This window comes from Toxorhynchites rutilus, chromosome 1 (genome assembly GCF_029784135.1).
Source record: "Toxorhynchites rutilus septentrionalis strain SRP chromosome 1, ASM2978413v1, whole genome shotgun sequence".
In the NCBI taxonomy this organism is placed as follows: domain Eukaryota; kingdom Metazoa; phylum Arthropoda; class Insecta; order Diptera; family Culicidae; genus Toxorhynchites; species Toxorhynchites rutilus.
In genome coordinates this window covers 171,506,192-171,532,042 of record NC_073744.1, presented here as the reverse complement: position 1 = coordinate 171,532,042, position 25,851 = coordinate 171,506,192, and the positions used below count along the sequence as shown (strand labels likewise).

The 25,851-nt window shown below is 40.5% G+C and overlaps 1 protein-coding gene and 1 non-coding gene across 7 annotated transcripts in view; one reads left to right on the top strand and one right to left on the bottom strand.

The window, feature by feature from the left end:
- Positions 1–25,851, bottom strand: part of LOC129775968 (active breakpoint cluster region-related protein) — a 151,049-nt gene that overhangs the window by 18,109 nt on the left and 107,089 nt on the right. For 4 of the 6 annotated variants that reach the window (XM_055781314.1, XM_055781564.1, XM_055781646.1 and 1 more), the window contains 3 exons: positions 2,379–2,865; positions 1,992–2,320; positions 1,791–1,929 (listed from right to left, as the gene is read on the bottom strand). In XM_055781314.1, coding sequence (XP_055637289.1) covers positions 1,791–1,929; positions 1,992–2,320; positions 2,379–2,865 — 955 coding nt within the window. The remainder of the gene's footprint in view (positions 1–1,790; positions 1,930–1,991; positions 2,321–2,378; positions 2,866–25,851) is intronic. The other 2 variants (XM_055781733.1, XM_055781402.1) reach the window with 1 other exon arrangement.
- On the top strand, positions 14,797–14,868 carry Trnam-cau (transfer RNA methionine (anticodon CAU)). The gene has a single exon. It is a non-coding gene; the product is annotated as a tRNA-Met (tRNA).

Here is a 25,851-nt window from a genome sequence, read left to right as displayed (position 1 = left end):
AAGCCTTTGAAATTGGACAATTGCTCGATGCTCGGTGCGCTCGATTTTCGATTTTCATTTTGTACCTTAATATGTTCCCGAAAGACGTAATCCTACGTCAAAAAGTAATCAACAAAGAGCAGCTTGATTTAAATTTTCGTCTGCAGAAAACAAGTGTCTCATTGTTATTGCGTAATTTTGGGGTACTTTTCGTTACGTGAATGTTTTACCATTACTTTTCTTCTAGTTTATCGGTCAGCAGTGAAGTTTTCTCATTTTTACTCCAGAAATATTGACGAAAATAGAATACTAATCAAGTCGGGTAAGACGGACACTCCACCGACAAAAGACAAACATTTTGTTTTGAAAACAATTTGATTATCTCCTCTCTCTTTTATTAACAGATACCCACGAACTACGTCTGCAAGTGCAACCAGATATCATGGACGAGTCAGCAGAGCGGTTTAGAAAAACTTTTTGTTAGATCATTTTTAAGGCATATTTGAAGACCTCCAAAACTTATCGAGTATCTAAACTTGAATTTTCAGTTAGGGTCCATTATTCCCACTCCAGGTGTCCATCCATTTCCCGACTCAATCTTTTTTTTTCAAAGATGCCGGACACCTCAAAGGTGACACAAATTTAATTGTAAAAGGAGACATAGACTATCAATTTGTGGTTAGATAGCTATATATTTTTTGTGAAATTGACGAACAAAATCAACTTTTATTTGGGGTTTGTGAACTTATCGGGACATGTTATGTTGCTCATGGTTTTGTCATTGTCTAGGTTTATGTTTTTATCTAAATCCGACGTCTTCAAAAAGGTTCGGATATCATGGATATAAAAAACATTTGTATTAAACACAAAGAAAAATAAGAACCATAGGTGAATTAAAAAATTCAGATAAATAAAAAGATTAAACTAAAGGTTAAATTACGGAATGATTTCAGCAAAAATTAAAACAAAACCAAATCAGCAACCTTAGTAGGCCCCGACTTAGCGAAATTTTAGAAAAAAAATGAATGAAATGAAGACTTTAGGCAGATTGTATACAAATTTCAGTACAATAAATTTTGGAAAAAAAATTAACATTTTTCAATCAAAAATGTTTGAAATTTCTAACAGTGAAAGAACTTTATGAACTTCAATAAATGTTTCAGAAAAACTAAGGGCGAAAATTTCTAGAATATTTGACGAAATGATCAACCAAGGTTGATCACATTTTCAAATAAATTTTGTGCGAGCTCATACTAAATTCTAAATCAAATCATCAAGCAAATCGTAAAAATTGTAAAATTCCGTAGTCCACGAGTTTACACGTAAAAATTTTGGTATCTCTGGCCGCAAGTCCTCATATAAAAATATTTGAACAAATCCAGATGATATGTAGGTGATTCCATCTTTCTTTCTTATTGTCAGCTAGCGATTTTCAACAATCATTGAATTTCACCAATGTTTCCTTCAGTTTTCACGGTCGATTGTCTTCCAGGACGAGCTGTTCTTCAATATCCTTACAACAACTTTTGAAACATTCGTAACATTGTTAACGTGAAACTATGAAATTAATGCAGGCGAGAGCGAACATTATAGAAATCTAAGGATTATGTGCTCTCTAGTACGAGTATTTGATAGCCTTTTACAAGGGCCAATGGCATTCATCTTGAGAAACGTATGTCTTTTCTACGTCACCTTTACTTCCCATGCGCGTCAACTTTTTCAAACTCAGTTTCCCGTGGATTTAAACAAAAGTGGATCGTATTTGTTGAACAACTGTGAAAATTCTTTCAAAGAGTCAGTAACAAACTTACGGAAATCTTTCGGAACAGTCCATGACCTTGTTGGCCCGAATCAGTTTCATTGGAAATTGCACGCAACAGCACCGGTGGGCCACCGTCCGCTTCGCCATCGCTGTCGATCGAGCTGCTTCGATGCTCGTGGCTTTTGCTGCTGCAGAGGTAAGAGAGTTTATGAATTCTATTGAATGTTTGTGTGTGCCTCTGTAAACTTACTGTATGAAGTAGTCAATGTTAACGTAGTTGGAGCTCCGTCCCGGCGATTCTGGCTCCAGCTGAACACTCGTCTGACTACTGTTGTGACTTCGGGGGTGCGATGCGGGTAAGGGTAGCGTGCTGCCCGCCGTGGAGATATCGTCTCGACTAGAGGTGGAATTGGTACCGGTGCCACCGGCCTGAATGTACACATAGTCCCCTTCCCCATTCTCGAGCGGGACCGTATCGTAGTAATGTTCCTGGTCGATGTGGTGTGCTGCGCTACCTCCCCCCGGCCCGATACGCATGCTGTCCGAGCTGAGAGACGATATCGACTCGTAACTTTTTATCTGCAATTGAAAATCGTGTTTAGATTTTTTAACACACTAGGACGCAAGCAATACTAACCCTCTCGGAAATAGCTCCCATTCCACCGCCGGTCGAAGCGAGCGATTCCTTCGAACCGACTGACTGCAGGCTATCGTTCGCCCGGTGACTTATTTTGCCCAAACTTCCGGTCGGGCTATCGCTACTGCCTGCGGCGGCTAGCTTGCTCAAACTGCCGGTCGGTGATGCTCCAACGTTTTTGCCCAGCGATCCCGTGGGACTGTCTGTGCTTGATTTCGACTTCAGACTGTCGGACTTTGGCAGTTTCCTTCCGAACTCCTCCACCAGTTCGGCCGTTTTGGAAGCACGCGAGCCAAACTTGACATCCAGCGAGTCCGACGATTTCTGGCGGTACATCTCCGACGGTTTGACGTTGCGCTCCAGCGAGCTGCCCGGACTGTCCGGCGTTCCATCGGAAGACTGATCCCGGCGGATGTTTTGCATCGCCGCTGCAGGAATGACCGGAGGTTCCACTGGCGCCGCTCGGCGCGGATACTTGGGTGGTGGTCTGGAACGGCAAAATGAAATGGATTCCTTTGAGAAAATGCGGCAAAAATCGAGAGTCATTGCGTGGCGGGGGCATAAGCGCGTTAAGCTGAACACTGAGCACCAGCGAAAAACTGCTCTAGTAGCTCCTAGAGTTAGTCGAAATACACTGAGGCGATCGAGTTTCTCTGTTGTTCGCGTACCCATAACCGACCCCACAACCGCCTCAGGTGCGTTCGTTTTCCAATGTATATAAACATTGCCGCTGAACCCCGCGTGTGGGGCAGCAGAAGATGTTGGTGTGATCTTTTATCGTTTTTTATGTTTGATTTTTCGCGTGCCTCAGGTGAACTCATTTTAATTACCATAAAATGTTGTGGCCCATTTTCAGCTGCCGTGTCTCCGTCACAGTCAATGCACTGTGCGAGCGAGGCGGTTTCAACTTCCATGCGAGCGCGTGGCTAGCGATGTCCGATAACCATTCAATTAATCGAAAATTAACCACAAAAATCGATTTCTAATCGAACATTTGCTACGCAACCAATAATCGAAGCGAACGAATGATCTGCGTCGATTAATCGATCCAAAATGTAGAGAAAAAAATAGTACTGCCACCGCAGTTTTGACGTAGGACTACGTCTTCATTTTTGTACCGGGTTTCTTGGGTGTCACCCTTCCATCCAAATTTTGTTAACATGACTTTGTTTTCGTTTCTTAATAAAAAATAGATTTACCGAATCAATCATTTTATTCATTACTAACTGACCCGGCGAACTTCGTCCCGCCCAAATTGACGTTTTCTTACTAAGCGAACGTTCAAGGGTTCAAACTCCAAACTATACGTGATTGATCTCCGAATTGGTCTTTTTCAAGGCTGAGTCGAATGAACTTTGTACTTTACAGCCTCTGTAATAGAAAAAAAATAAATCAATGAATTCGCGATGGCTGTCGACAAATACGGTAGTGTGAAGCCAGTAACTCTATTTATTAACTTATTTGATGTTATTTGAATGCTTAAAACACGTCGAAACACTCGTTATTCCACCAGAAAATCCATTCGCACTTTTGAACAACGATAAATATCTTTAGCGCAATGATCGAATGGATCTACAACGCTTATCATGATGTATTTGTAAAAACATATGGGATTTACACTTTCCGAACTTTTCCTTCTAAAGTTTTCCAAAAACCTACCGTTTTTTCTTTGTGTAACATTGATCTATGGGTAAAGACGAATACAACAAAATAAAAACGGCTCCACTCGGACGATTGCTTCCTCGAGTTTTGTGCTTAGCAACACATTTGGCGATCCATTTTTCTTTATATAGATAACATCAGTATAGACTCGCCTCGACTTAACAGCAGCAAATTGTTGAGAAAAAAGCTTTAAAATCAATAGAGTTAGCACATTCACTTTCAATTGACAACAAAGTCAGTTCATTTAAGCATAATTTTGAATCAATTTCAATTTTGATAAGCCTCTTAAAAAAAAGCCACAGAAACGCAAACTGATTAATATCACTGTATGATTCGGAAGCGTTTCATGGAAGTCCCACTCCACGAGAAATTATAACACATCCAATGCAGTTTAATGACGGACATCGTCCAGGTTAATTTTAGTAGCCTTTAAATGTCAACGAAATCCTGGTATCTCTAGTAAAAACGCGCCTCCCCAAAACATCATCGTGAATATTTTACAGTTTAGGAATCGACGTTTTCTATTTGGTTTCTGATAACAAGTGTTGTACTTGAGCTGCTTCGGGGATTTCGGTTGCTACTTTAGACTATTTTGACCGCAGAAGGGACCGTGCACTTCATCTAGTATTTGAAATTTCGGTAGTATCCCGCAAAACTTCAATGGCTGTGTTTAACCCATCTTAGTTCGGATAAATTGGTTTCACCGTGTTATAATGAGCACTCCATCAAGTTTGTATTAACCTTCTTATCATTACACCTGTGTGGTTCAGAAGCTTCAGATATGCTTGAGTAAAGAAAAAAGGCAAACCGGGACACACACGGGATTCTGTAAAATTTTCTAAAAAAAAATCGTATAACTGTATTTTTAGCAAAAGGAAAATGTATTCATTTTGAAATTATTTTTCTTATTTATGGGTTGTTAAAGTCGTATCAATACAACAAAATAAATCATAAAAAGGTTTTCTCATAATCCTCTGAATTGTACAGGGTTTTCCAACTTTAAATTCCGAAAATAAATTGTAATAAAACACACTTAGAATTCGAATTTCGATGAAACTTTTATTTTAAATTAAAGTTTGGTTTATGCCATTATGTGTGAAATACAACATCATTCAAATGTCCACCTAGGGCTTCCTCGCACACCTTGATCCGGAACAGGTAACTTTCGATGACTTTTCGGCACATATGGGGCGGTATCTCGGTCATAACTTCACGAATGTTGTCTTTCAAATGTTCAAGTGTTTGCGGAGAGTTGGCATAGACACGGTATTTCGCATAACCCCACAAAAAAAAGTCTAGCGGGTTCAAATCGCATGATCTGGACGGCCAATTGGCATCACCAAAACGCGAAATTATGCGTCCCTCAAATTTCGTTCGCAATATGGCCATGTTCGGTCGTGTTGTGTGGCACGTAGCGCCGTCCTGCTGAAACCACATGTCATCCGTATCCATATCTTCAATTTGTGGCAAAAAAAAATCGGTTAACATGCGGCCATAGCGCTCACCATTCACAGTTACCGTCTCGCCGTCCTCATTTTCAAAGAAATACGGCCCGATGACTCCACCAGACCATAATGCGCACCAAACAGTGACTTTTGGCGGATGCAATGGCCTCTCAACAATCACGTGTGGATTTTCTGAGCCCCATATACAGAAATTTTGGGTGTTCACATAGCCACCGAGCTCGAAATGTGCCTCATCGCTGAAGAAAATTTGATGCGAAAATTCAGCATTTTGCTGCTGTTGTTCGTTCACCCAATTGACGTATGCCCGACGCATTCCATGGTCACCACGCTCTAATTTTTGTTGGACTTTATATGGATGTAGGTGCAAGTCCAAATGCAAAATTCGCCACAATGATGTGTTTGACAAGCCCAATTGCTGAGCACGCCGTGGAATCGAAACATTCGGGTCATCCTCCACACTGGCAGCAACAGCAGCAATATTTTCGGCCGAACGCACATTACGATGATGCACAGGTTTCACAATATCCGCTACGGATCCAGTTTGTTCGAATTCACGCACTACATTAGCGATTGTGTGCTCTGTAGACCGTCCATGACGACCAAAATCCGTCCGTAATGCTCGAAAAACATTTGCCGGTTTTTCATCATTTTTATAGTATAATTTAACAAAATTAACACGTTGTGCGATGCTAAAACGATCCACATTATAAAAAGGCAGACACTCAACTAACGATATGACGCTTTGGTTGACAGCTATGTCAAACGGTTGTCAGTGCAGGGCTGTATACTTTCGGAAGCCCGAAATAGAAAACCCTGTATGATGTTTATACATGTTTTTTTACCATTGCCTTAAAATTTCATCAAATTTCACCGATACATAGTGTTCTCCACTTTCAAAAAAGATTGTATAATTGTGGGTGCCAACCGATTTTCGGGCTTCATTTTGTTGGCATTGTAAAACGAAAATATTCCTCCAACACAAGCTGATGAACATTATCAAAAAGTGTCTTAGAAATGGCCTTAGCAATGGATACAAAAATTTCTCATCACGCCTTTTGACATCCAATAGCTGTGGCCAAGTTATATCTGTGTCACTCAATTTTTGCCCCATGAAAATCGTCTTGAGTAGCCTGAATTCGCTATCCAAGCTTTGTCTATTACCTGCTTCAAAAAATTGTGTCGTAATTAATGGAAGAAACAAAACAATGTTAGAAATACTCATGGTTGAATGATGATTTGAGCCAAAGTTCTCATGAAATATTGCAGTTTTTTTAACAGATGACAATTGTGTTGTGGCTTATTTCCATTATTTATATGATAGAAAAGTCCAGGAAGCAGTCGTATTCATAGTTCTCGAAAGCAGTAGCAGCTATTTTCTCACATCACACACATCGACACTAAGAGCGTTCAAAATATCGACTTGATATTGGTTCATATAACGAAAGTTCATTTGTTTCTATGAACGCGGGGGAGCGCTCAAAAATATTACTTTCATTCGTCTTTTTCGACGTCATTTCACGAATATTGAATGAAATTGATTGTGTTGAATTAAAAAAAAGCTGAAAAATATTCGATCAGTTGATGAACGATCAATTTCAAAAATCGGACATCACTATGCGTGAGTCTACCAAACAAGAAGCTCCTCTCGGGTTACACAGCATAGTGCTTGCGCGAATCTAATTGAAATTGTGTTTCGAGAAGGCCAATAAGTGAAAGGACATATCGAAAGCGAGAATAATGGAAGAGACAGTTGGGACAAGCAAGGTCGCTCCCATTTTCGGACAGTGAACTCCACGTTTAGCGCTATTCGTTTTATGACCGGTGTCGCCATTTAACGCGAACCCTCACAATCAGTTCGACACTCAAGCTCAGATGAATGTTCCGGATATGGATGAAACGTGCTAAGAACATCTACTTTTCCTCCCTATTTGATTTTTTCTAGTGAAGTGGGCGTTCTTTTAGGCGGCGACTCTTCTCGCCACTTTTCAAAGACCGAAAGAAAGGTTGGCGCTTTCCGCGGCGGCAAGGTGAAGGTCATAGAGAGCCTCAAGAAGCTATTTAACTCCCCATTATGATGTGCAAAGCATATTCGGCAGCGTGATCGTACGTGAATAATAGTGTGTTCCGGGAGAATGAATGGAGTCTGCTCGCCTTGGCTCTCAAGGGCGTGCATAATTTAGTGCGAGACGAGATGAAAATGAGGTAGACTCATTATTGAGTGATGATATACGCGCACAAAAGAGAAATGATAAAGCACGCGTTAGACGTTTTTTGTTCCTGAGATGGAGTGACTATCTTTTTTTTATCTGCCTGATAAAAACAACAATCACACGAAGTCCCTCCTCTCTCCGGACCGAATGAATTTCAAGTAAAATTGAAATTCGTTTTATGTTTCCATTGTTTTGGAAATTAGTGCTCTCTCGCCATGCCTCGGTAAACTGACGTCAGTTCCATTTTTTTCGATTCACAAACAGTTGCATTGAATTCGGAAGCCCCTCAAGATTCCCCAGTTTGATCAATTAACATACTACTGAATGTGTTTGGGCGATGCGCGATATCAACTCATCTTTAAAAGATCAAAATAAAACTTGTCAATTGAGTCCATTAGTGGGGAGATAGCAGATAACAAAAGTAATACCCCATAAGATTCACTGGCCCCAAAAAAATAATCAGGGACGCAGATTTTAATGGCACATTTTTCCCACACGACTGCATATAACGACGTTGTCAGTAATTGGAAAACCATACTGATTTGTTAGCGACACGTGCTTCGGAAAATGGAAAGTTTTATATACATAATTATATTCAACATATATTTTATATGTATTGAAGATTGAGGAAACATATGATTCCCCAATCATTGAGAAATCTTGTGTCATCAAAAAGAATCAAACGCGAAAAATGGCTGAGAATAAAAATAATGATTTTTGAGATAAAGACTGAATTATTGTAAAAAGTCTAGCTTTATCTAAATGCGCTAAATTTCACTTTATGATTGGCCCAATTTGTGTTCCACAAATTGTACCGACCATAAGGAGCGACTAGAGCAGCAGCAAAATACCATTTGAACACACCAATACCACCGCGAAAACAATCGAAGCTATCCATCGTGCATATAATTCTATCCCAGGAAATAAGAATAGAGACGCAAAAATTGCTACGCAAGCCCCACCCATGTATGGTTCTTCTGCCAGCCGGCATAAAACTCGCTGCTACGCTTGCGAAGGGATAAGTTATTTTCTAACCGAGTTAACACAAATCAAATCGAGCATTGGCAACATGAGCGGTAACAGCGCTAAAGCGGAGCAATATGAACAAAAACAACATCAGCAGCAATCCGTTATCGATTCACACATACAACATCGATTTTCATGCCATGTGAAATAATGGTGCTGCTAGAACAACATATAATATCCTCAATCACTTTTCATCACTCATCCAGCTAGCGACCGGATTTGTTTTTTCATGCGTTGTAAGTGACAAGTGTAGCATCGGGCTGGGTAAGGGCTTTTTTTCTTATATTTATTATATGGTTAATATATAAGCTATTCATATATTTCATACAGAAGAAATACTTTTTAAGAAAAATGAATTTTAATGTTTGAAAAATTGAGTGAAAATTCAAAAAAAAAATCGATGACTTAAAGAATTACCTTCATTTCATTCCCTGACCACATTTTTTTAGGTCATATTTTTTGTGATACCATATAGATGCCAGAGTATTCCCCGTATACCTCCGCCCAGATCGGATCACATTTGCAATTACTTGTCATGCACCAACTGGTCTGCATCAATTGTCCGTGCCGTTTTATCGACCATTGCATTCTTGCTGCCGCCTGGTTTCTACTTCCTCTTCCAAAGAGCTTCATAAGCTGTAGGAATCCCACAACATCGTTCGATTGCTGGCTGAAGCATGTTTTCCATGCACAACTTATGCTCAGCTCGAATAATTATGTTAACTGCAAGGGTAATTGAACACACACTTCATTAGCTACACAGTGCAGATCGATTGGATTCCATAACGATCCGGGAAGGAAGCTCATTTCAATATTTCCACGCGCGTTCCGAATTGGTTTCTTCCATGTGCATTATAACCACTTGAGAAGGGCAAAATCAATACAGACCAGATATAGAAAACTTATCAGAACGCCTGGATTCTCCCATTCTAGGTGGTGGGAGGATCAACCAAGACCGAAGCGGAAATTTCTCCGGAATAAAATCTCTTATCGTATTACTGGGCTATCTGATGGGGTAAGATAACCAATTTTGTATCCTCATCACGGTCTCATATCCTTCCTGACTGGCTAAAGCAACCACAGGAATAGCAATTACGTCTCGTCTCGCTGAACGCGCCCAATTTTGTTATCGGAAAATTGATTTCTCATCTCGTGCATAAATCTTCTTCCATGTGAGGATTGCATGATGATATGTGTTGGTTGGTGGGTGGGGTACCTGACGATATTGTTTTATGATCAAAATATAGAGATTAACACACGGCATGATAAACCTTATACAGTTCAGAGCGAATTATGAGCGTTTGCTGAACAATCCAAAACAAAGGCAGGAATTGCTCAATTCAGTGTAAAGACTGCAGAGATGCTATGACATGGAAACAGCAAATCAATGTTCCAGAATCCATAATTCGGAACTTTGGAGCTGAGAGAAACAGTCTGTATGCATGAAGCAAATATGGTGTCGAATTTTCGCAAATAATTAACACATTTTTGAAACAAAAATTCAATTCTTTGTATCGGATAATTATTTTGGGTAACAAAGTAACATGTTTTTCGTCAGTTTAGGAGATATCTTGAATCAAAACATTGTCTGACAATGATTTCTGGTAATAATGATGAGTTAATGGTAGAAAGATTAGAATATTCTCTTATTAAAAGATGAGTTTTGTTTGATGGGCATTAGAAGAACATCATGTTATTATTTTTATTAAACTTATTACAATTCAATCTGCTCATTTTCGGCTTTACTTTACACCTACTCAAAACTAGATGTCAACATTGTATAATCAGGCTTGTATGAAAATACACTCAGCAAAAAAAAAATCTGCAAAGCAGAATGCAAAAGTTTTTAGTGATTTTTGAAGGGTGCATGACAAATAAACACATGAAAATGAGGCACATATTGTTTCAAAGCTCAAAATTCCTTGCCAATTAACACCAATGTGTACCCTTTTTGTGTGTATGCGTAATAGAAAAAAATATCGACGTAGGCGAAATAACCGATTTATTTTCCTATTTTTCTCTAGAGTTTGTCTTGAAAAATAATTTTAACCAAATCAAAAACGAATTGAAATCACCTGATTATCCAGCTTTAACGAAACAGTGACAACTTCACTACAAAAAATATCTTCGAATGAGTTATGCAATTTTTGTTTGATCGTTAATATTTCAAGAAAAAAAACAATCTCATTGTTTTAGAAATATGCCAAAATTTTGTTCTCAACACAGTGCTAGTCTTTGGATATCAGATAAATACCTGTGGTTGTTTGACGATATGTGTTGAGTTTTCGGTCTCGTTCACAATTATAGAAGTGTACGTGCTCGAAACAGTAAACTAACAACAATCTTCAGGACAATCAAGCAATTCAGGGAGTTTGGTGACTATGTCCATCCATGTCCATGTCCGGAAAGTGCTGTAGACTATCCATTATCAAGTTTTTCAAAAAGTAGGAGGGTCTGTGCCCAGAGGCATGGACAGAAACTTGACGTAGGGCTTCGAGAATTTGAGGATAGAGCTTTCAGAAATCCGCGAATTGTATTTTTTATACTCCTAATGGTGGCCGAACGATTAGATCACGAACTGATCTAAGAACTGAGCAAGAGTTGCTGTGGTAAAAAAATACAGGACCATTAATAATTCTTCCTATTTTCAATAGTAAACTCTTGGAAAAAATCAGATAGATATTCCCACATTAATGAAAATGAAAGTTACGAATCGTTCATTCTGAGAGTACGCATACCTTTCTGTTTTCGGTACAATTTGCGATGAGGTGCTTCTCTAATTTACTCTAACCTTTAAAAAATCGGCTAGGAAAAACGGCTAAACGTATCAATATAAACGTTCAGATGTTTGGGGAACACACTAGGCTAAAAATTTGTCTGCAAACATCAGAACTTACTGCAATATTTGCAGAATTATAGCAGATTTTGTAAACCGCTATGAAAATCTTGTTTTTGGCACTTTTTGAAATCGATGCAAAAAATTAAAAAAAAAATTCGTCAATGTAACGATTTATCTTTGTGCAGAATTTATTGGAGTTTTCAACACTACCTTTTGATTTGGGGTGCGATGATTATTTGAATTATTCATCATCAAAGACGAAGGGGTATGGGAACGATCTAAGAACCAAATGAAAGCTGGTTGATGAGGTTGATTGGATTCGCGAATGAGTTGTATAGAAAAAAAACCACAAAATCTTTGAAACCATAGAAAAAAAAGATTTTTTATTTCTACCCGGTATGGTTGTCCACTCAAACTACACACACCAAGTTCAAGATATGTACGAAAAATATTCTAATATCTGAAAGTTGTAGCTTTAATATGATGTGTATCCCATTAATATGCGTTGATTTTTCACGAAGTCACAGTATGTCCAAAATCACTTAAAATTTTCGACTTCACACTCTGTTCCTTCAATTGTGAACAATGTATAAACAATGATTTTGGGCAATATACATTTGAAATTCCCCAATTTTTCGTACATTTTTCGCAGAGTGACCCTCCTATATAGAAATCGAAGACGTAGTCCTACGCCAAAAAAGATTCGACCGAATTTCAAAATTTCCTTTATTACCGGATTAAAAGCTAATCGGCGCCGGGAATGACAAATAGGACCTCAATATCAAGTTCTGCAAAGTTTACCCCTTTTGGATGAGGACAAGCTTGTATGAATTCAAAGATAATTTTGGCGGGTCGCATGTTAGCGATGCAAAGCGCTTTTTAGTCCATCCGTAGGTATTTCGCCAAGTGGACAATCCTTCTTTTTTTCAATGGCACTAACGTTCCTAGAGAAACTTCAACGTCCTCGTAGAAAAATCTCCCGACCAGAAAGAAAATCGAACAAGCGGACACTTGTTCAATGGCCAACAAGGGGGCGTTACAACGTAACTCTCATTGATAAACCTTCGCTCAATAATTGATCTACTGCATTTCACGTTGCACTTCATTCAGACTGGTCCAAAATGTTGCTGCTCGCTTTTCACGCCATATTAACACCTTTGCGTTCGGCAGACACCACAGTGGTCACGTGCGCATGGTATCTCAGTGGCCGGCGACAGCACTTTAGTATCGCATGCATTCTGTTGGAGTTTTGTTCAGATAACAATAATTTACACACGCCAACATGTTTTATTTTTTTATAACTTCAATTGTATCTTTGGAAATTTTCAATATACTGTTTTTCGAATTAATCGGCCGAATGTATTTCCAATGTTTTTACCAAAATTTAAAAAAAAGAAAAGTAGAACATTTTTACGATGATTACCCGCATGGACATATAGTGGGGGGAATGGACAGGCTTGAAATATTTACGTATGTATATCTTCGAAATTTCATGAAAGTAGGGAAACAGGGTTGAGAACTTACGAAAACTAACGATGAGATTAGTAAAACTCATAATTTCCCGATAATGTCAAGAACGGGCAGCGACAAGCCAAGACAAACCAAGAAATCCGAATCAGCGCTGACGGCGCCAAGCGTATATTTTTTACGAAACATGCGGACGTCAAAGTGTTAAAAAAAATGTATGTTCTCTATCATGTTCATTTCTTTCATCTTCACTCCGACGCGAAGTTTTCAATCGTTGTTTTCAAAGTCATTAATCCATTCGACCAGTTGTATTCATATGAAAGTTTCATTGTTATAGTCGAGACGTACTCATTGAATAAATTGAAAAACGGTGATGTAAAATGTTGCGCAATAGTTCAGCATGATTAACCAATTACCGGTGTTCATGGCGTGGTGGTAAGCGTAACTACTATGTCCATCTTTGCCATTTTCGATCCGGGACAATTCAGTTCGGTCAAATAAAACGGATGAAACATTGAATTGAATAGCTGCGAGTATCCTTTCACATGCGAAATGAAACACTTTGACCATGATGGTACATATAGTAGAATGGAGTAGTTTCAATCGTCAGTGAAAGATTCAGTTTTCCTTCAGTATGCGTAGGGAATATACTGATGACTTCACCTCTTCCCAATAGACTGAATTGAATCTATCGAAAATGACTTTTACTGTAGTGAGAGGAACAAAGAATTATTTTCATTTCTTAATTTCGTGCCTTAGCTGGCGAAATTGACGGATCATTCATGCTCACAATAGATTCAAATTATTCTGAGATGCACCAAGTCGATATAATGAACAGTAGATGTGAATAACAAATACTCCTATAATAATTTTCAGATGTATACCAGATATTAATAAAAAAAATCAAATGCGTCGCTTGAGTGTTGACAAACAACAATCAAAAATATCGTATTTGACTAATTAAAACTCATATAGATTATGAAACATTCAATTCTCGATTCATATTCTCACCCTCATTTTTCTGGTGTATAGTTATTTCGACTCTCAACAATGATTCATTCCGATGATATGCAACCAATATCTAAGATTAAAAGGCATTCGAATATTTTCCATTAACAATCTATGATAGCCAATCAATTTCCAATTCAATCGCCACAGTTCAATTGCTCTCTCCCCAGATGCGACAGATTGTCGTCCTCTTTAACAAACTGCCTCTTCTCGGAGTTAGCGCGGGCACTCGAATGCAGATTTGTATCAATTCCTTTGAGCACTGCTGTTCGGCAAACATTCGTACATACACACACAAAGACACATTGGTGAAGTGCTAATGATAGGGGCCTGAGATAAACGACACAATCGTGCCGATGAACTCGCCCACCCACTGCTCGTTGCCGTTGCACCCGAAGCTCATATCCAGCAGCATTCATCATATGCTGAAGGAGAGTGGGAGTCCGCTATCCCGTTCTGCTGGTTCCGAAACTAGGGCACACAGAACGGGAGATGAAAGGCAAACTTTGCAGACAAATATTGATTCTCGTGTCTCTGTGCTTGCTGAAATATACTCCAATTGGAAGTATGATGGAACCCACTCGGAGGATACTTTACTGTGATTGAAGGTTTAACTACTCTTAACTGGGGATGAATGATATATTTCACAACCTCTCATCAGAAATTACCAAACTATAGTTCACAAGTTCGCTACACGAAATACGTTTATATTGACATCCTAGCCCGAGGTAACATCAACAAGCAGAGTGGCGCAGTGGAAGCGTGCTGGGCCCATAACCCAGAGGTCCGTAGATCGAAACTACGCTCTGCTAAAGACGATTTTTTGGAACATCCGCTATCAAATTTCCTACGAAAAGGATACTTTACGACAGTGTACCCAATTAAGTCAGTCTAGCGTCATACAGAGGGCGATTGGACGCCGCACTGCGCAGTGTTGTGCCAAATTTGGCACTGACACCTTCGAACGTGGGGAGGAGCACGAAAAAATAATAAAACGGTGCGACGACGCACCTGTCGCATCGTGTGTTTCTCTCGCAGGCGCTACCTGTTTCTCTCCTCCAACACGTTGATGTGTTGTACCGTGTGTACTCAAATTAACTGACGTGAATAAATTCCCCATTGCAGTTTGATTTTAAAACACTGCTGTGTAAAACTCTGGATCGTCTGCCTTCCCCATTATTGCTGTGTAAAACTCTGAATCGTCTGTCTTCCACATTATTGTATGAGGAGGGTAAGTTGAGTTGGCTACAAATATAAGGGGATGAGAGTTGATTAAATTTATTCCAACAAGCGAGGGACACCAGCTGGAATGTAGTTAATTTTTGGGGCGCCGAGAGAGCCCATGAACAGCTTGGACTGATTGGATGTTTGATTGAGAAATATTAGAGTAGAGTCGGATGAATGCAAATCAGTTGTTGACTTTAGTGTATGGTGAGCATTGCTCTGTAACTTTCCGTTGAATGAATATGCTCTGTAAACATCACGCCATTGCATAACCTCTGAATAAGGGTTCGTTTTTCATCTGTTAACTGGAACAAACTAATCCATTCGATTCGATTGAGTAACTTCGAGCCACTGAGAATCTACTCAGACCGATAAACGTATGGTAGTTCGACACATCTACAAAACGGCCCCCCCCATAATGACAAACGTTGTTAGTCCATTTGATGTTTGCGGTAACGAAAGTGATCTTTGTTCGAAAATGGAAATGGAATTTTATGTGATAAAATGCACTCCTATATCGTCTTCTATCTATATTAATAAAAATGGATCGCCGAATGTGTTGATAAGAGCAAAATTCGAGAGAGGAATTGTCCCATTTAGGGCAGTCTTTATTCTATCATATTTTTTGTATCAAACATTTATTCCATGTAATGGAGGAACATGTTATTTGCAAGTGGATGAAAAATCTTACACGAGAATTGTGTCTGAAAATAATCTGATAATACAGGGTTTTCCATTTCGGGCTTCCGAAAGTATACAGCCCTGCGCTGACAACCGTTTGACATAGCTGTCAACCAAAGCGTCATATCGTTAGTTGAATGTCTGCCATTTTACAATATGGATTGTTTTAGCATCGCACAACGTGTTAATTTCGTTAAATTATACTATAAAAATGATGAAAAACCGGCAAATGTTTTTCGAGCATTACGGACGGATTTTGAACGTCTTGGACGGCCTACAGAGCACACAATCGCTAATGTAGTGCGTAAATTCGAACAAACTGGATCCGTAGCGGATATTGTGAGACCTGTGCATCATCATAATGTGCGTTCGGCCGAAAATATTGCTGCTGTTGCTGCCAGTGTGGAGGACGACCCGAATGTTTCGATTCCACGGCGTGCTCAGCAATTGGTCTTGTCAAACACATCATTGTGGCGAATTTTGCATTTGGACTTGCACCTACATCCATATAAAGTCCAACTGGTACAAAAATTAGAGCGTGGTGACCATGGAATGCGTCGGGCATACGTCGAATGGGGGAACGAACAACAGCAGCAAAATGCTGAATTTTCGCATCAAATTTTCTTCAGCGATAAGGCACATTTCGAGTTCGGTGGCTATGTGAACACCCAAAATTTCCGTATATGGGGCTCAGAAAATCCACACGTGATTGTTGAGAGGCCATTGCATCCGCCAAAAGTCACTGTATGGTGCGCATTATGGTCTGATGGAGTCATCGGGCCGCATTTCTTTGAAAATGAGGACGGCGAGACGGTAACTGTGAATGGTGAGCGCTCAAGACGGGTCTATGGTACTAGGTGAGGCCGTTTCGTCACTAAGTTGGTTAGGGGAGCGGTATATGAAAACAGTACGGAAGAAAGCAGAAGGGGAATTATTTGCTTGTAGCATGAAAGAGACAGACTGATCACGAGCGAGCTTCGGCAATAGCGTATTGTGTTTTGTTTACAAAGAAAACACAGTAGTCTTCCAAGATGGCTGAAGACTGGTTTTAGCAAGTTGGCCCACCTTAGGATATACTTCTAGGCGCCTTGGTGAGCGCTATGGCCGCATGTTAACCGATTTTTTTTGCCACAAATTGAAGATACGGATACGGATGACATGTGGTTTCAGCAGGACGGCGCTACGTGCCACACAACACGACCGAACATGGCCATATTGCGAACGAAATTTGAGGAACGCATAATTTCGCGTTTTGGTGATGCCAATTGGCCGTCCAGATCATGCGATTTGAACCCGCTAGACTTTTTTTTGTGGGGTTATGCGAAAGACCGTGTCTATGCCAACTCTCCGCAAGCTCTTGAACATTTGAAAGACAACATTCGTGAAGTTATGACCGAGATACCGCCCCATATGTGCCGAAAAGTCATCGAAAGTTATCTGTTCCGGATCAAGGTGTGCGAGGAAGCCCTAGGTGGACATTTGAATGATGTTGTATTTCACACATAATGGCATAAACCAAACTTTAATTTGAAATAAAAGTTTCATCGAAACTCGAATTCTAAGTATGTTTTATTTCAATTTACTTCCGGAATTTAAAGTTGGAAAACCCTGTACAATAGAACCTCGATTATCCGTGACCTGCAGTGGGGATTATCCCCGAAAGGCGAGTTCCATAGTAATTCTATGGGTCTACCTGAAATTTGTCAGTGGGTGATAGGCTCTTGCTCTTTTGTTTGGGTCATGACTTTCACGTTATCTGACCACTAGTGTACACGATTTTACAGATGAATAGACTGATATTTTCTGCATTGATATAGATATTTATAATAAGAAAGTTATGAACACAGAAGGAGTGCTCCCGTGGCCGAGTGGTTAGCGTCATAACTAACATGCCGGGTGTTCGGGTTCGATTCCCGTTCTGGTCGGGGGAATTTTTCGTCAAAGAAATTTCCTTCGACTTGCACTGTGATCACGCGTATTCTAGAGCTTGCCACTCAGAATGCATTCAAGGCGTGTTATTTGGCATAGAAATCTCAACTAAGTACTAATAAAAATGACGCAAGTAATACTACGTTGAGACGGCGAAGTTCCTCTAGGAACGTTAGTGCCATTGAAGAAGAAGAAGAAGAAGAAGATGAACACAGAAGAATCCTGCCAATTATTGCGTTTTCGGTTATTTTTTATGATTTCTCATGAACCCAGTTGTTAAGTCTCGTTTCAGTTTTTTTGGCTGTTGGAACTGTAGGGACTCTATAAACGACAAATATTTTTATATGTACGGGGAATAAAGGGTGTGTCACATCAAATTGCATCACGGAAAAAACCCTGTAGAAATTTAATTTTTAGGAATTATATCTTCAGCTTTCGCTTATAATCAGATAAGAGTGTATAGATCACGTTGGCCATGCTTCACTATCAATTTTTCGTAAATTTGGAAAAATGTCGTCGAACGAAAAAGAGCGTCGTGAATTAATCCTGCGCACTCATTTCAAGAATCCGGAGTTGTCACATCGGGACATCGGTAAGATGCTGGGAATCGTCCAATCCACGGTCAGCAGAGTACTAAAACGATACTTCGAGAACCTAACCATCGACCGGAAGGTGAAGAACGGCAAAAATGGATGCTCCGTCAGTGAAAAAGATCACAAGCGCGTAGTTAAGCAGTTTAGACGTGATCCGAGAAGTTCGGTCCGGGATGTCGCCAATAAGCTGAATTTGTGAAGTTCATTCGTCCAGCGGACCAAGCAGCGGGAGGGCCTGCGTACATACAAGGTTCAGAAGGCTCCTAATCGCGACGAAAGGCAAATCATGGTGGGGAAGACGCGAGCCCGGAAGCTGTACACCGAAATGCTGACGAAGCCGCATTGCCTGGTAATGGACGACGAAACCTACGTCAAAGCGGACTTTCGTCAGCTGCCGGGCCTGTTGTTCTTCTCCGCAGAGGACAAATTCAGCGTTCCGGAGGAGATTCGCAAGCAGAAACTATCCAAGTTTGCCAAAAAGTACATGGTGTGGCAAGCGATCTGCTCTTGCGGAAAGCGGAGCGCCCCCTTCGTGATGACCGGCACGGCAAACGGGCAGGATTACCTTAAGGAGTGCCTACAGAAGCGCTTACTACCACTATTGAAGCAGCACGAGGGCCCGACCATCTTCTGGCCGGATCTCGCTTCGTGCCACTATTCAAAGGACGTGTTGGAGTGGTACGAAGCCAACGGGGTCACCTTCGTGCCAAAGGAAATGAACCCGCCCAAAGCGCCGGAGCTTCGCCCAATAGAGAAATATTGGGCGATTATGAAGCAGGCCCTCCGGAAGAACCCAAAAGTTGTCAAATCGGAGGCGGACTTCAAGAGAAAATGAATTTCTGTTCAAAAAAAACTACAACCTGACGTTGTACAGAACCTTATGGACGGGGTAAAGGGGAAGGTGCGAGCATACGGGCTTGGGCTCGAAGTATGAATAAAAAGAAAATGCCAAAAGTTGTTTAATAGTTTTTATTTTACTGTCTAAAATTTTCAAAAGGATCGGTCTACTGGGCGAATTTCTACAGCGTTTTTTCCGTGATGCAATTTGATGTGACACACTCTTTAGCCATATTGTCAAAGTACAAACAACAGTCTTGTCAGTGCGTTGCAAAAGTTTTTACCCATCTGTGTTTTAATGGTGCGAATGCATGATGCATCATCTTTTATTTTTTATGATTCTTCAAATTGCCATTTTTGTTGAAAAAAACACCTAATTTTTATTCAAATGACCGCCATTTTGGTAATTTTCCGAATTTCCAAAAATTAAAAAGGAATACGTCTTAAAATATACCAACAATAACCAAAATATCCCGATAACAAACATTAATTCGAACATATAAAAACACGTTATTTTTCGATTCTAAGAATTCTCGCAGACTACAGACTTTCTGTCGGTTGACTTAATCAGTACGAAGAGATATCCATATGGGCACATTACCTCGATTCATTGGGGTCGGTTTTTGCCCTAAGAGGCCAACCCGAGCAAACCGAACCGGCCGATTAAAAGTCTGCAATGTTCGGGGGCTCTAGGATGGATGAATATGCTAGGCGATTGGCCTCCTAAGTGCCTGGCACCATGCTGAATAAGAACTTTTGGAACAACCTAATATTTGCGGAGAATTCGAAAGATTCAAAAAGTTTCTCAAATTATCATTTCCGACAACCATTCTTTTCATTTTGTAGATGGTTCCATTAGTTGAAGAGATGTATGGTCTTCCTTGACGTGGCAAATCGTTCATCTCTTCTCGGGCCAACTTGTTCTTAATAACACTGTAAACAAACTAAATGACAGATCGCGCTCAAAATTTACATTAAGACCACTAAAAGTAGTACCAAAATAAAATGAAAAATGTTCAGCGGGAAGATTTAAAATTACAAATTTCCGGAATATATTTGACAGAACGTACATCCAAAATCTTTCAGGAGGTGATAGAGGACCATATTTGATCCTCTTGATTGCAAAATGCTTAATAGCAGTACATATGGTCGAATTTCAACAATGATAGAGTTATTGATTTTTTTGTTTCGAGCTTTGTTTACCTTAAACCGGCTCTTATTAAAGAAGTACACTGCCGTTCTACGCATAGTTGCCCCATATTACTTTTTGACAATTTTCACTTTTCTTCATAAAACGATGTTTTTATGCATAATCTTCCGGAAAAAACAAAAAAAAACCTTATTGTTTGTTCCCAGTATTTAAAAAAACAACATCAAGTTCAATTGTCCCATGTTGATATTCTAGGCATAACTGTCCCACTATGTATTTTTTGTAGATCTATAATAAATGAATCGATTCAAGTACAGGAATGTTATGTGCATTATTCATATAATAATATAAACTGCTAGGAGTGCTTTTGAAAGAAAAGGGTCATCCATAAACCACGTACACTTTCAGGAAAAGAGGAGATTTGGTCGATTTGTATCGATTTGTAAAAAAATCCATCAATGTATGCATCAAGAGAGAAGAAGAGAAGGACTGAATTGACTGAAAATGAACTTACTTGGTTTATGAATAGCCCCAATTGGTATAATCTAATGGAAGTTTAATGTGTAAATTGAATGTGACGGCAGAATAATAAACATTGAAATATTTTGGTATAGTTTTTTTAAATTTTTATTTTTAGGAGATCTATCATTTTAAGCTCTATCACATGGTAAATAAAACGCTTTGTAAATGAAGAAGTATATAAGCATTAATTTGTTGGAATGTTCTCGAAAAAAACCTTCTTTGCTTCTGGAACAACTGGAAATATTGCTGCCAATAACAATTTCTTCCGTTGCTTTTGAATTCCTCTCGGAGCTTTTTGCCACTTCATGCTGCCATCTACGAAAAGTAACCAGCTGCAATCATCTTTCGCTGTTTCTTATATAGCAAAACACAATAATTCAGTTGCTTGCTGTCAACAACATCAGAATGACCGATATCATACTGAACTTTAGCAATTCTGACCCGTCTAATATTCTCAATATATAGCCGCGGATTCAATTTATTGAGAGTGTATTGAGTAACGGCAAATTCAGTTTTAAAAAAATGTATGCTCTGCATGTCCATCACACATTCAGCTCGCGCAGTCCGAAGACATCGGTCGCAAATTTGTTCGCGTCTATTATAGAGTGGAGATTATACCGTTATCAGTTCGTGGCTGGTGAAGTTATTTCGCCCTAACGGGGTTCTCTTTATTGCGCGAGTGAGGAGAGCAGCAATCACTACCAGCGTGAGGAAGAAGTCCTCCACGGCGGACGCGGTGCGTGTGCCGTATCATCGCTGTGTGTGCTTTAGCATCGTCATCGATTCCATCATCGTGTTTTGGTGCGATATACCGTTGCATCTGTGCCGAGCGATTGCCACGCGGTTCGATTGGGACACCGTTTCAATTCATTCGCATTGGTGTGCGATTTAGGTATAATATATATTAGGTTTAGAAATACAAAAAAAAATAAAAATTATATTATTTTATAACTGCCGTAATGGCAGAATGTCATGTTGACATGGAGATTGAAACTACTGTTTCCTCCTCACTAGCTACAACGGGGGCTGGGAAGTCGCTTAAACGCGTTCCCCCCTCAGAAGATGTCTCTTCAGAGAAAGAGGTAATCTACCTTAACAAGCCCCCCTCAAGAAAATTGGCAAACTTTTCCTCCTCGCCCCCTCAATCTCCCGCTCCCGCTTCCGCTCTACTACCGAACTTGCCTCCCAGCCCTACTGATCCCGCTCCCGTTCAACAATCGACCTCGTCCTCCCCCTCAGTTGTTTCCTCTCCTCGTGTCAAGGTCTATCCAGACGATGCACTTGGAGCTGGTCCATGGGTTGTTTTTTTCCGGCCTAAACCAAAAGGAAAGTCAATTAATGTCATTCAGGTTTCGAAAGATCTGGCAAGATTATATTCCTCCGTGGTCGAAATCTCTAAGGTTAGACCGAACAAACTGCGTGTTGTCGTGAGTGATCGGAAACACGCGAATGCAATTGTGATCGACGAGAGATTCTCCCTAGAGTATCGCGTCTACGTGCCCTCCCATGACGTAGAAATCTCGGGGGTGGTAACTGAAACTGGTCTGACGTGCGAAATGATAAAAGAAGGAGTTGGTAAATTTAAAAGACTCCCGTTGGTGGGTGTTAAAGTTTTGGACAGCCGCCAACTAGGAAAAGTATCCCAGGAAGAGGGAAAAACTAAATTCACGCCGTCAGACTCGTTTCGAGTAACTTTTGCTGGTTCCGCTCTACCTGACTACGTCATGGTGGGCAAATTGAGATTGCCTGTGCGACTCTTCGTGCCAAAGCCCATGACTTGCCAAAAATGCAAGTCAGTTGGTCACACTTCAGATTATTGTGCCAACAAGGAGCGCTGTGCCACTTGCGGAGAGCAACATGAGGGGAAATCCTGCAGTGCGACTGAGCATAAATGTCCATATTGCGGGGGATCCCCACACGAGCTCTCAGTGTGTGAAACTTACAAGAGTCGCTGGGAGAAACAGAAGCGCTCTTTGAAGGAACGCTCGAAACGCACTTTTGCGGATATTTTAAAGGGCGCTTCTCCACGGGCCCAACAACAACAACCAATCAACACACAAAATGTCTTCGCCACGTTGCCCGTTGACGAAATAGAAGCGGACACAGCTAACGGGGGCACACCGTTCATTTTCCAAGGGAATCCCCGGCGCAAAAATGTGACCACTCCCAAAGTTCAAGGACAAGCCCCTCCGGTGATACCCCCTGTTAGCATGCCTAAAAAATCGAGTGCAGCGGACAAGCAAAATCAGGTTCCTCCTGGATTCCGTGGGAATAATTCACCTTCGAATGGCCCAGCACTCGAGGGGACATCAAAAACCCCAACTGTCCCTGTTTTTCCGTCCAGTTCAACTTCCCAATCGGGATTTATAAAGTTGTCTGACCTTTTGGACCAAATCTTCAAGTGTTTTAATGTTTCCGACTCCATCAGAACCATTGTCACCGCAATGCTTCCAGTACTAAAGACAATTTTGCAGCAATTGATGCAAACATGGCCCCTCCTTGCAATGATTATCTCTCTTGATGTCTAATTTAAATAGAGAGGTCGGAGACATCACTGTTTTACAGTGGAATTGTCGTAGTCTTATCCCTAAATTGGATACATTCAAATTTTTAATTCATAACTTCAATTGTGATGTTTTTGCTCTGTCCGAAACTTGGCTTTCTTCGCGAGATGATCTCTCTTTCCACGATTTTAATATTATACGCTTGGACCGTGATGACAGATACGGAGGGGTGCTATTGGGTATCAATAAGTGCCACTCATTTTTTCGAATTGACCTTCCACCTATTGGAGGGATCGAAGCTGTTGCTTGTCATGCAAACATCAGAGGCAAAGACCTCTGTATTGTCAGCTTGTATTGGCCTCCGAGAGCTGCGGTTAGCCGCAATCAACTTGTTGACATGTGCTCACTCCTTCCTGAGCCACGATTGATCTTGGGAGACTTCAACTCTCACGGAACTGCCTGGGGGGAACAGTACGACGACAATCGTTCATTGTTGATATATGACCTTTGTAACAGCTTCAATATGACCGTTTTGAACACTGGGGAAACAACACGTGTACCTAAACCTCCTGCTAACCCAAGTGCTCTTGACCTCTCGCTTTGCTCGAATTCACTATCGTTAGATTGCAAGTGGAATGTAATCCAGGACCCCAACGGTAGTGATCACTTGCCAATCAAAATTTCCATCACCACTGGGTCGAATTCTTCTGAATCTATAAATTTGGCATATGACCTCACAAGACACATTGACTGGAAAAAATATGCGGACGCGATTACTCTAGCCATCAATTCCAGAGATGGTTTACCTCCATTGGAGGAGTATAACTTCCTTTCTCGTTTGATATATGACAGCGCGGTTCGCGCTCAAACGAAACCCATCCCAGGTTCCACTATTCGTCGAAGGCCTCCCAATCCATGGTGGGATAGCCAATGTTCCAAGCTTTATCAGGATAAATCGAACGCATTTAAAGCTTTTCGGAAACGTGGAACCATTGAGAATTTTCAAACGTATTTGGACCTTGAAAATCAATTTAAAAACTTGATCAAAGGGAAAAAACGTGCTTATTGGCGAAATTTCGTGGGAGGTTTGTCACGAGAAACGTCAATGAAAAAATTATGGAAAGTGGCTCGAAACATGAGAAATCGCTCTTCATCGAATGAAAGCGAAGAATATTCACATCGATGGATTTTTAATTTTGCACGGAAGGTTTGTCCTGATTCCGCTCCTGTGCAAAAAATTGTTCGAGATATACCACAAGATAGGTGCGATCTTGATTCCGAGTTTTCGATGGTAGAATTCTCTCTTGCTCTCCTTTCTTGTAACAATTCTGCTCCAGGAACGGATAGAATTAAGTTCAACTTATTAAAAAACCTCCCTGATGTGGCGAAACATCGCTTGTTGAATTTATTCAATCGGTTTCTGGAGCATAATATTGTTCCAGATGATTGGAGACAAGTGCGAATTATAGCTATTCAAAAACCCGGAAAACCCGCGTCCGACTTCAATTCGTACCGCCCAATAGCAATGCTGTCTTGTATACGGAAATTGTTGGAGAAAATAATCTTGTTTCGCCTTGATCAATGGGTTGAAACGAATGGCCTCCTCTCAGATACACAATATGGGTTCCGCAGGGGCAAGGGGACGAATGATTGTCTTGCGTTGCTTTCTTCAGAAATTCAAATGGCTTACGCCGAAAAAAAACAAATGGCTTCAGTATTCTTGGACATAAAGGGGGCCTTTGATTCAGTTTCAATAGAGGTTTTGTCAGACAAATTACACTCTCGGGGTCTGCCGCCTCTGTTGAATAATATGTTATATAACTTGCTTTGTGAGAAACAGTTGAATTTTTCTCACGGGGATTCGACAGTAAATCGGGTCTCCTACATGGGCCTCCCCCAGGGCTCATGTTTAAGCCCCCTTTTGTACAACTTCTATGTAAACGACATCGACAATTGTCTTACACAAAATTGCAGCCTAAGACAACTTGCAGATGATGGAGTGGTGTCTGTCGTAGGATCAAACGAATCCGACCTGCAAGGTCCCTTACAAGATACTTTGAACAATTTTTCAACCTGGGCCATTGGGCTAGGGATCGAATTCTCCACGGAGAAAACAGAGATGGTGGTTTTTTCTAGGAAGCATAGACCAGCAAAACCAAAGCTTCAACTTTTGGGTAAACCGATCACTCATGCTATGTCATTCAAGTATCTTGGGGTCTGGTTCGACTCCAAATGTACTTGGGGGGCCCATATTAGGTATCTGAGTAAAAAATGCCAACAAAGAATAAACTTTCTCCGTACAATTACCGGCACCTGGTGGGGAGCCCATCCCGAAGATCTTATAATGTTGTATCG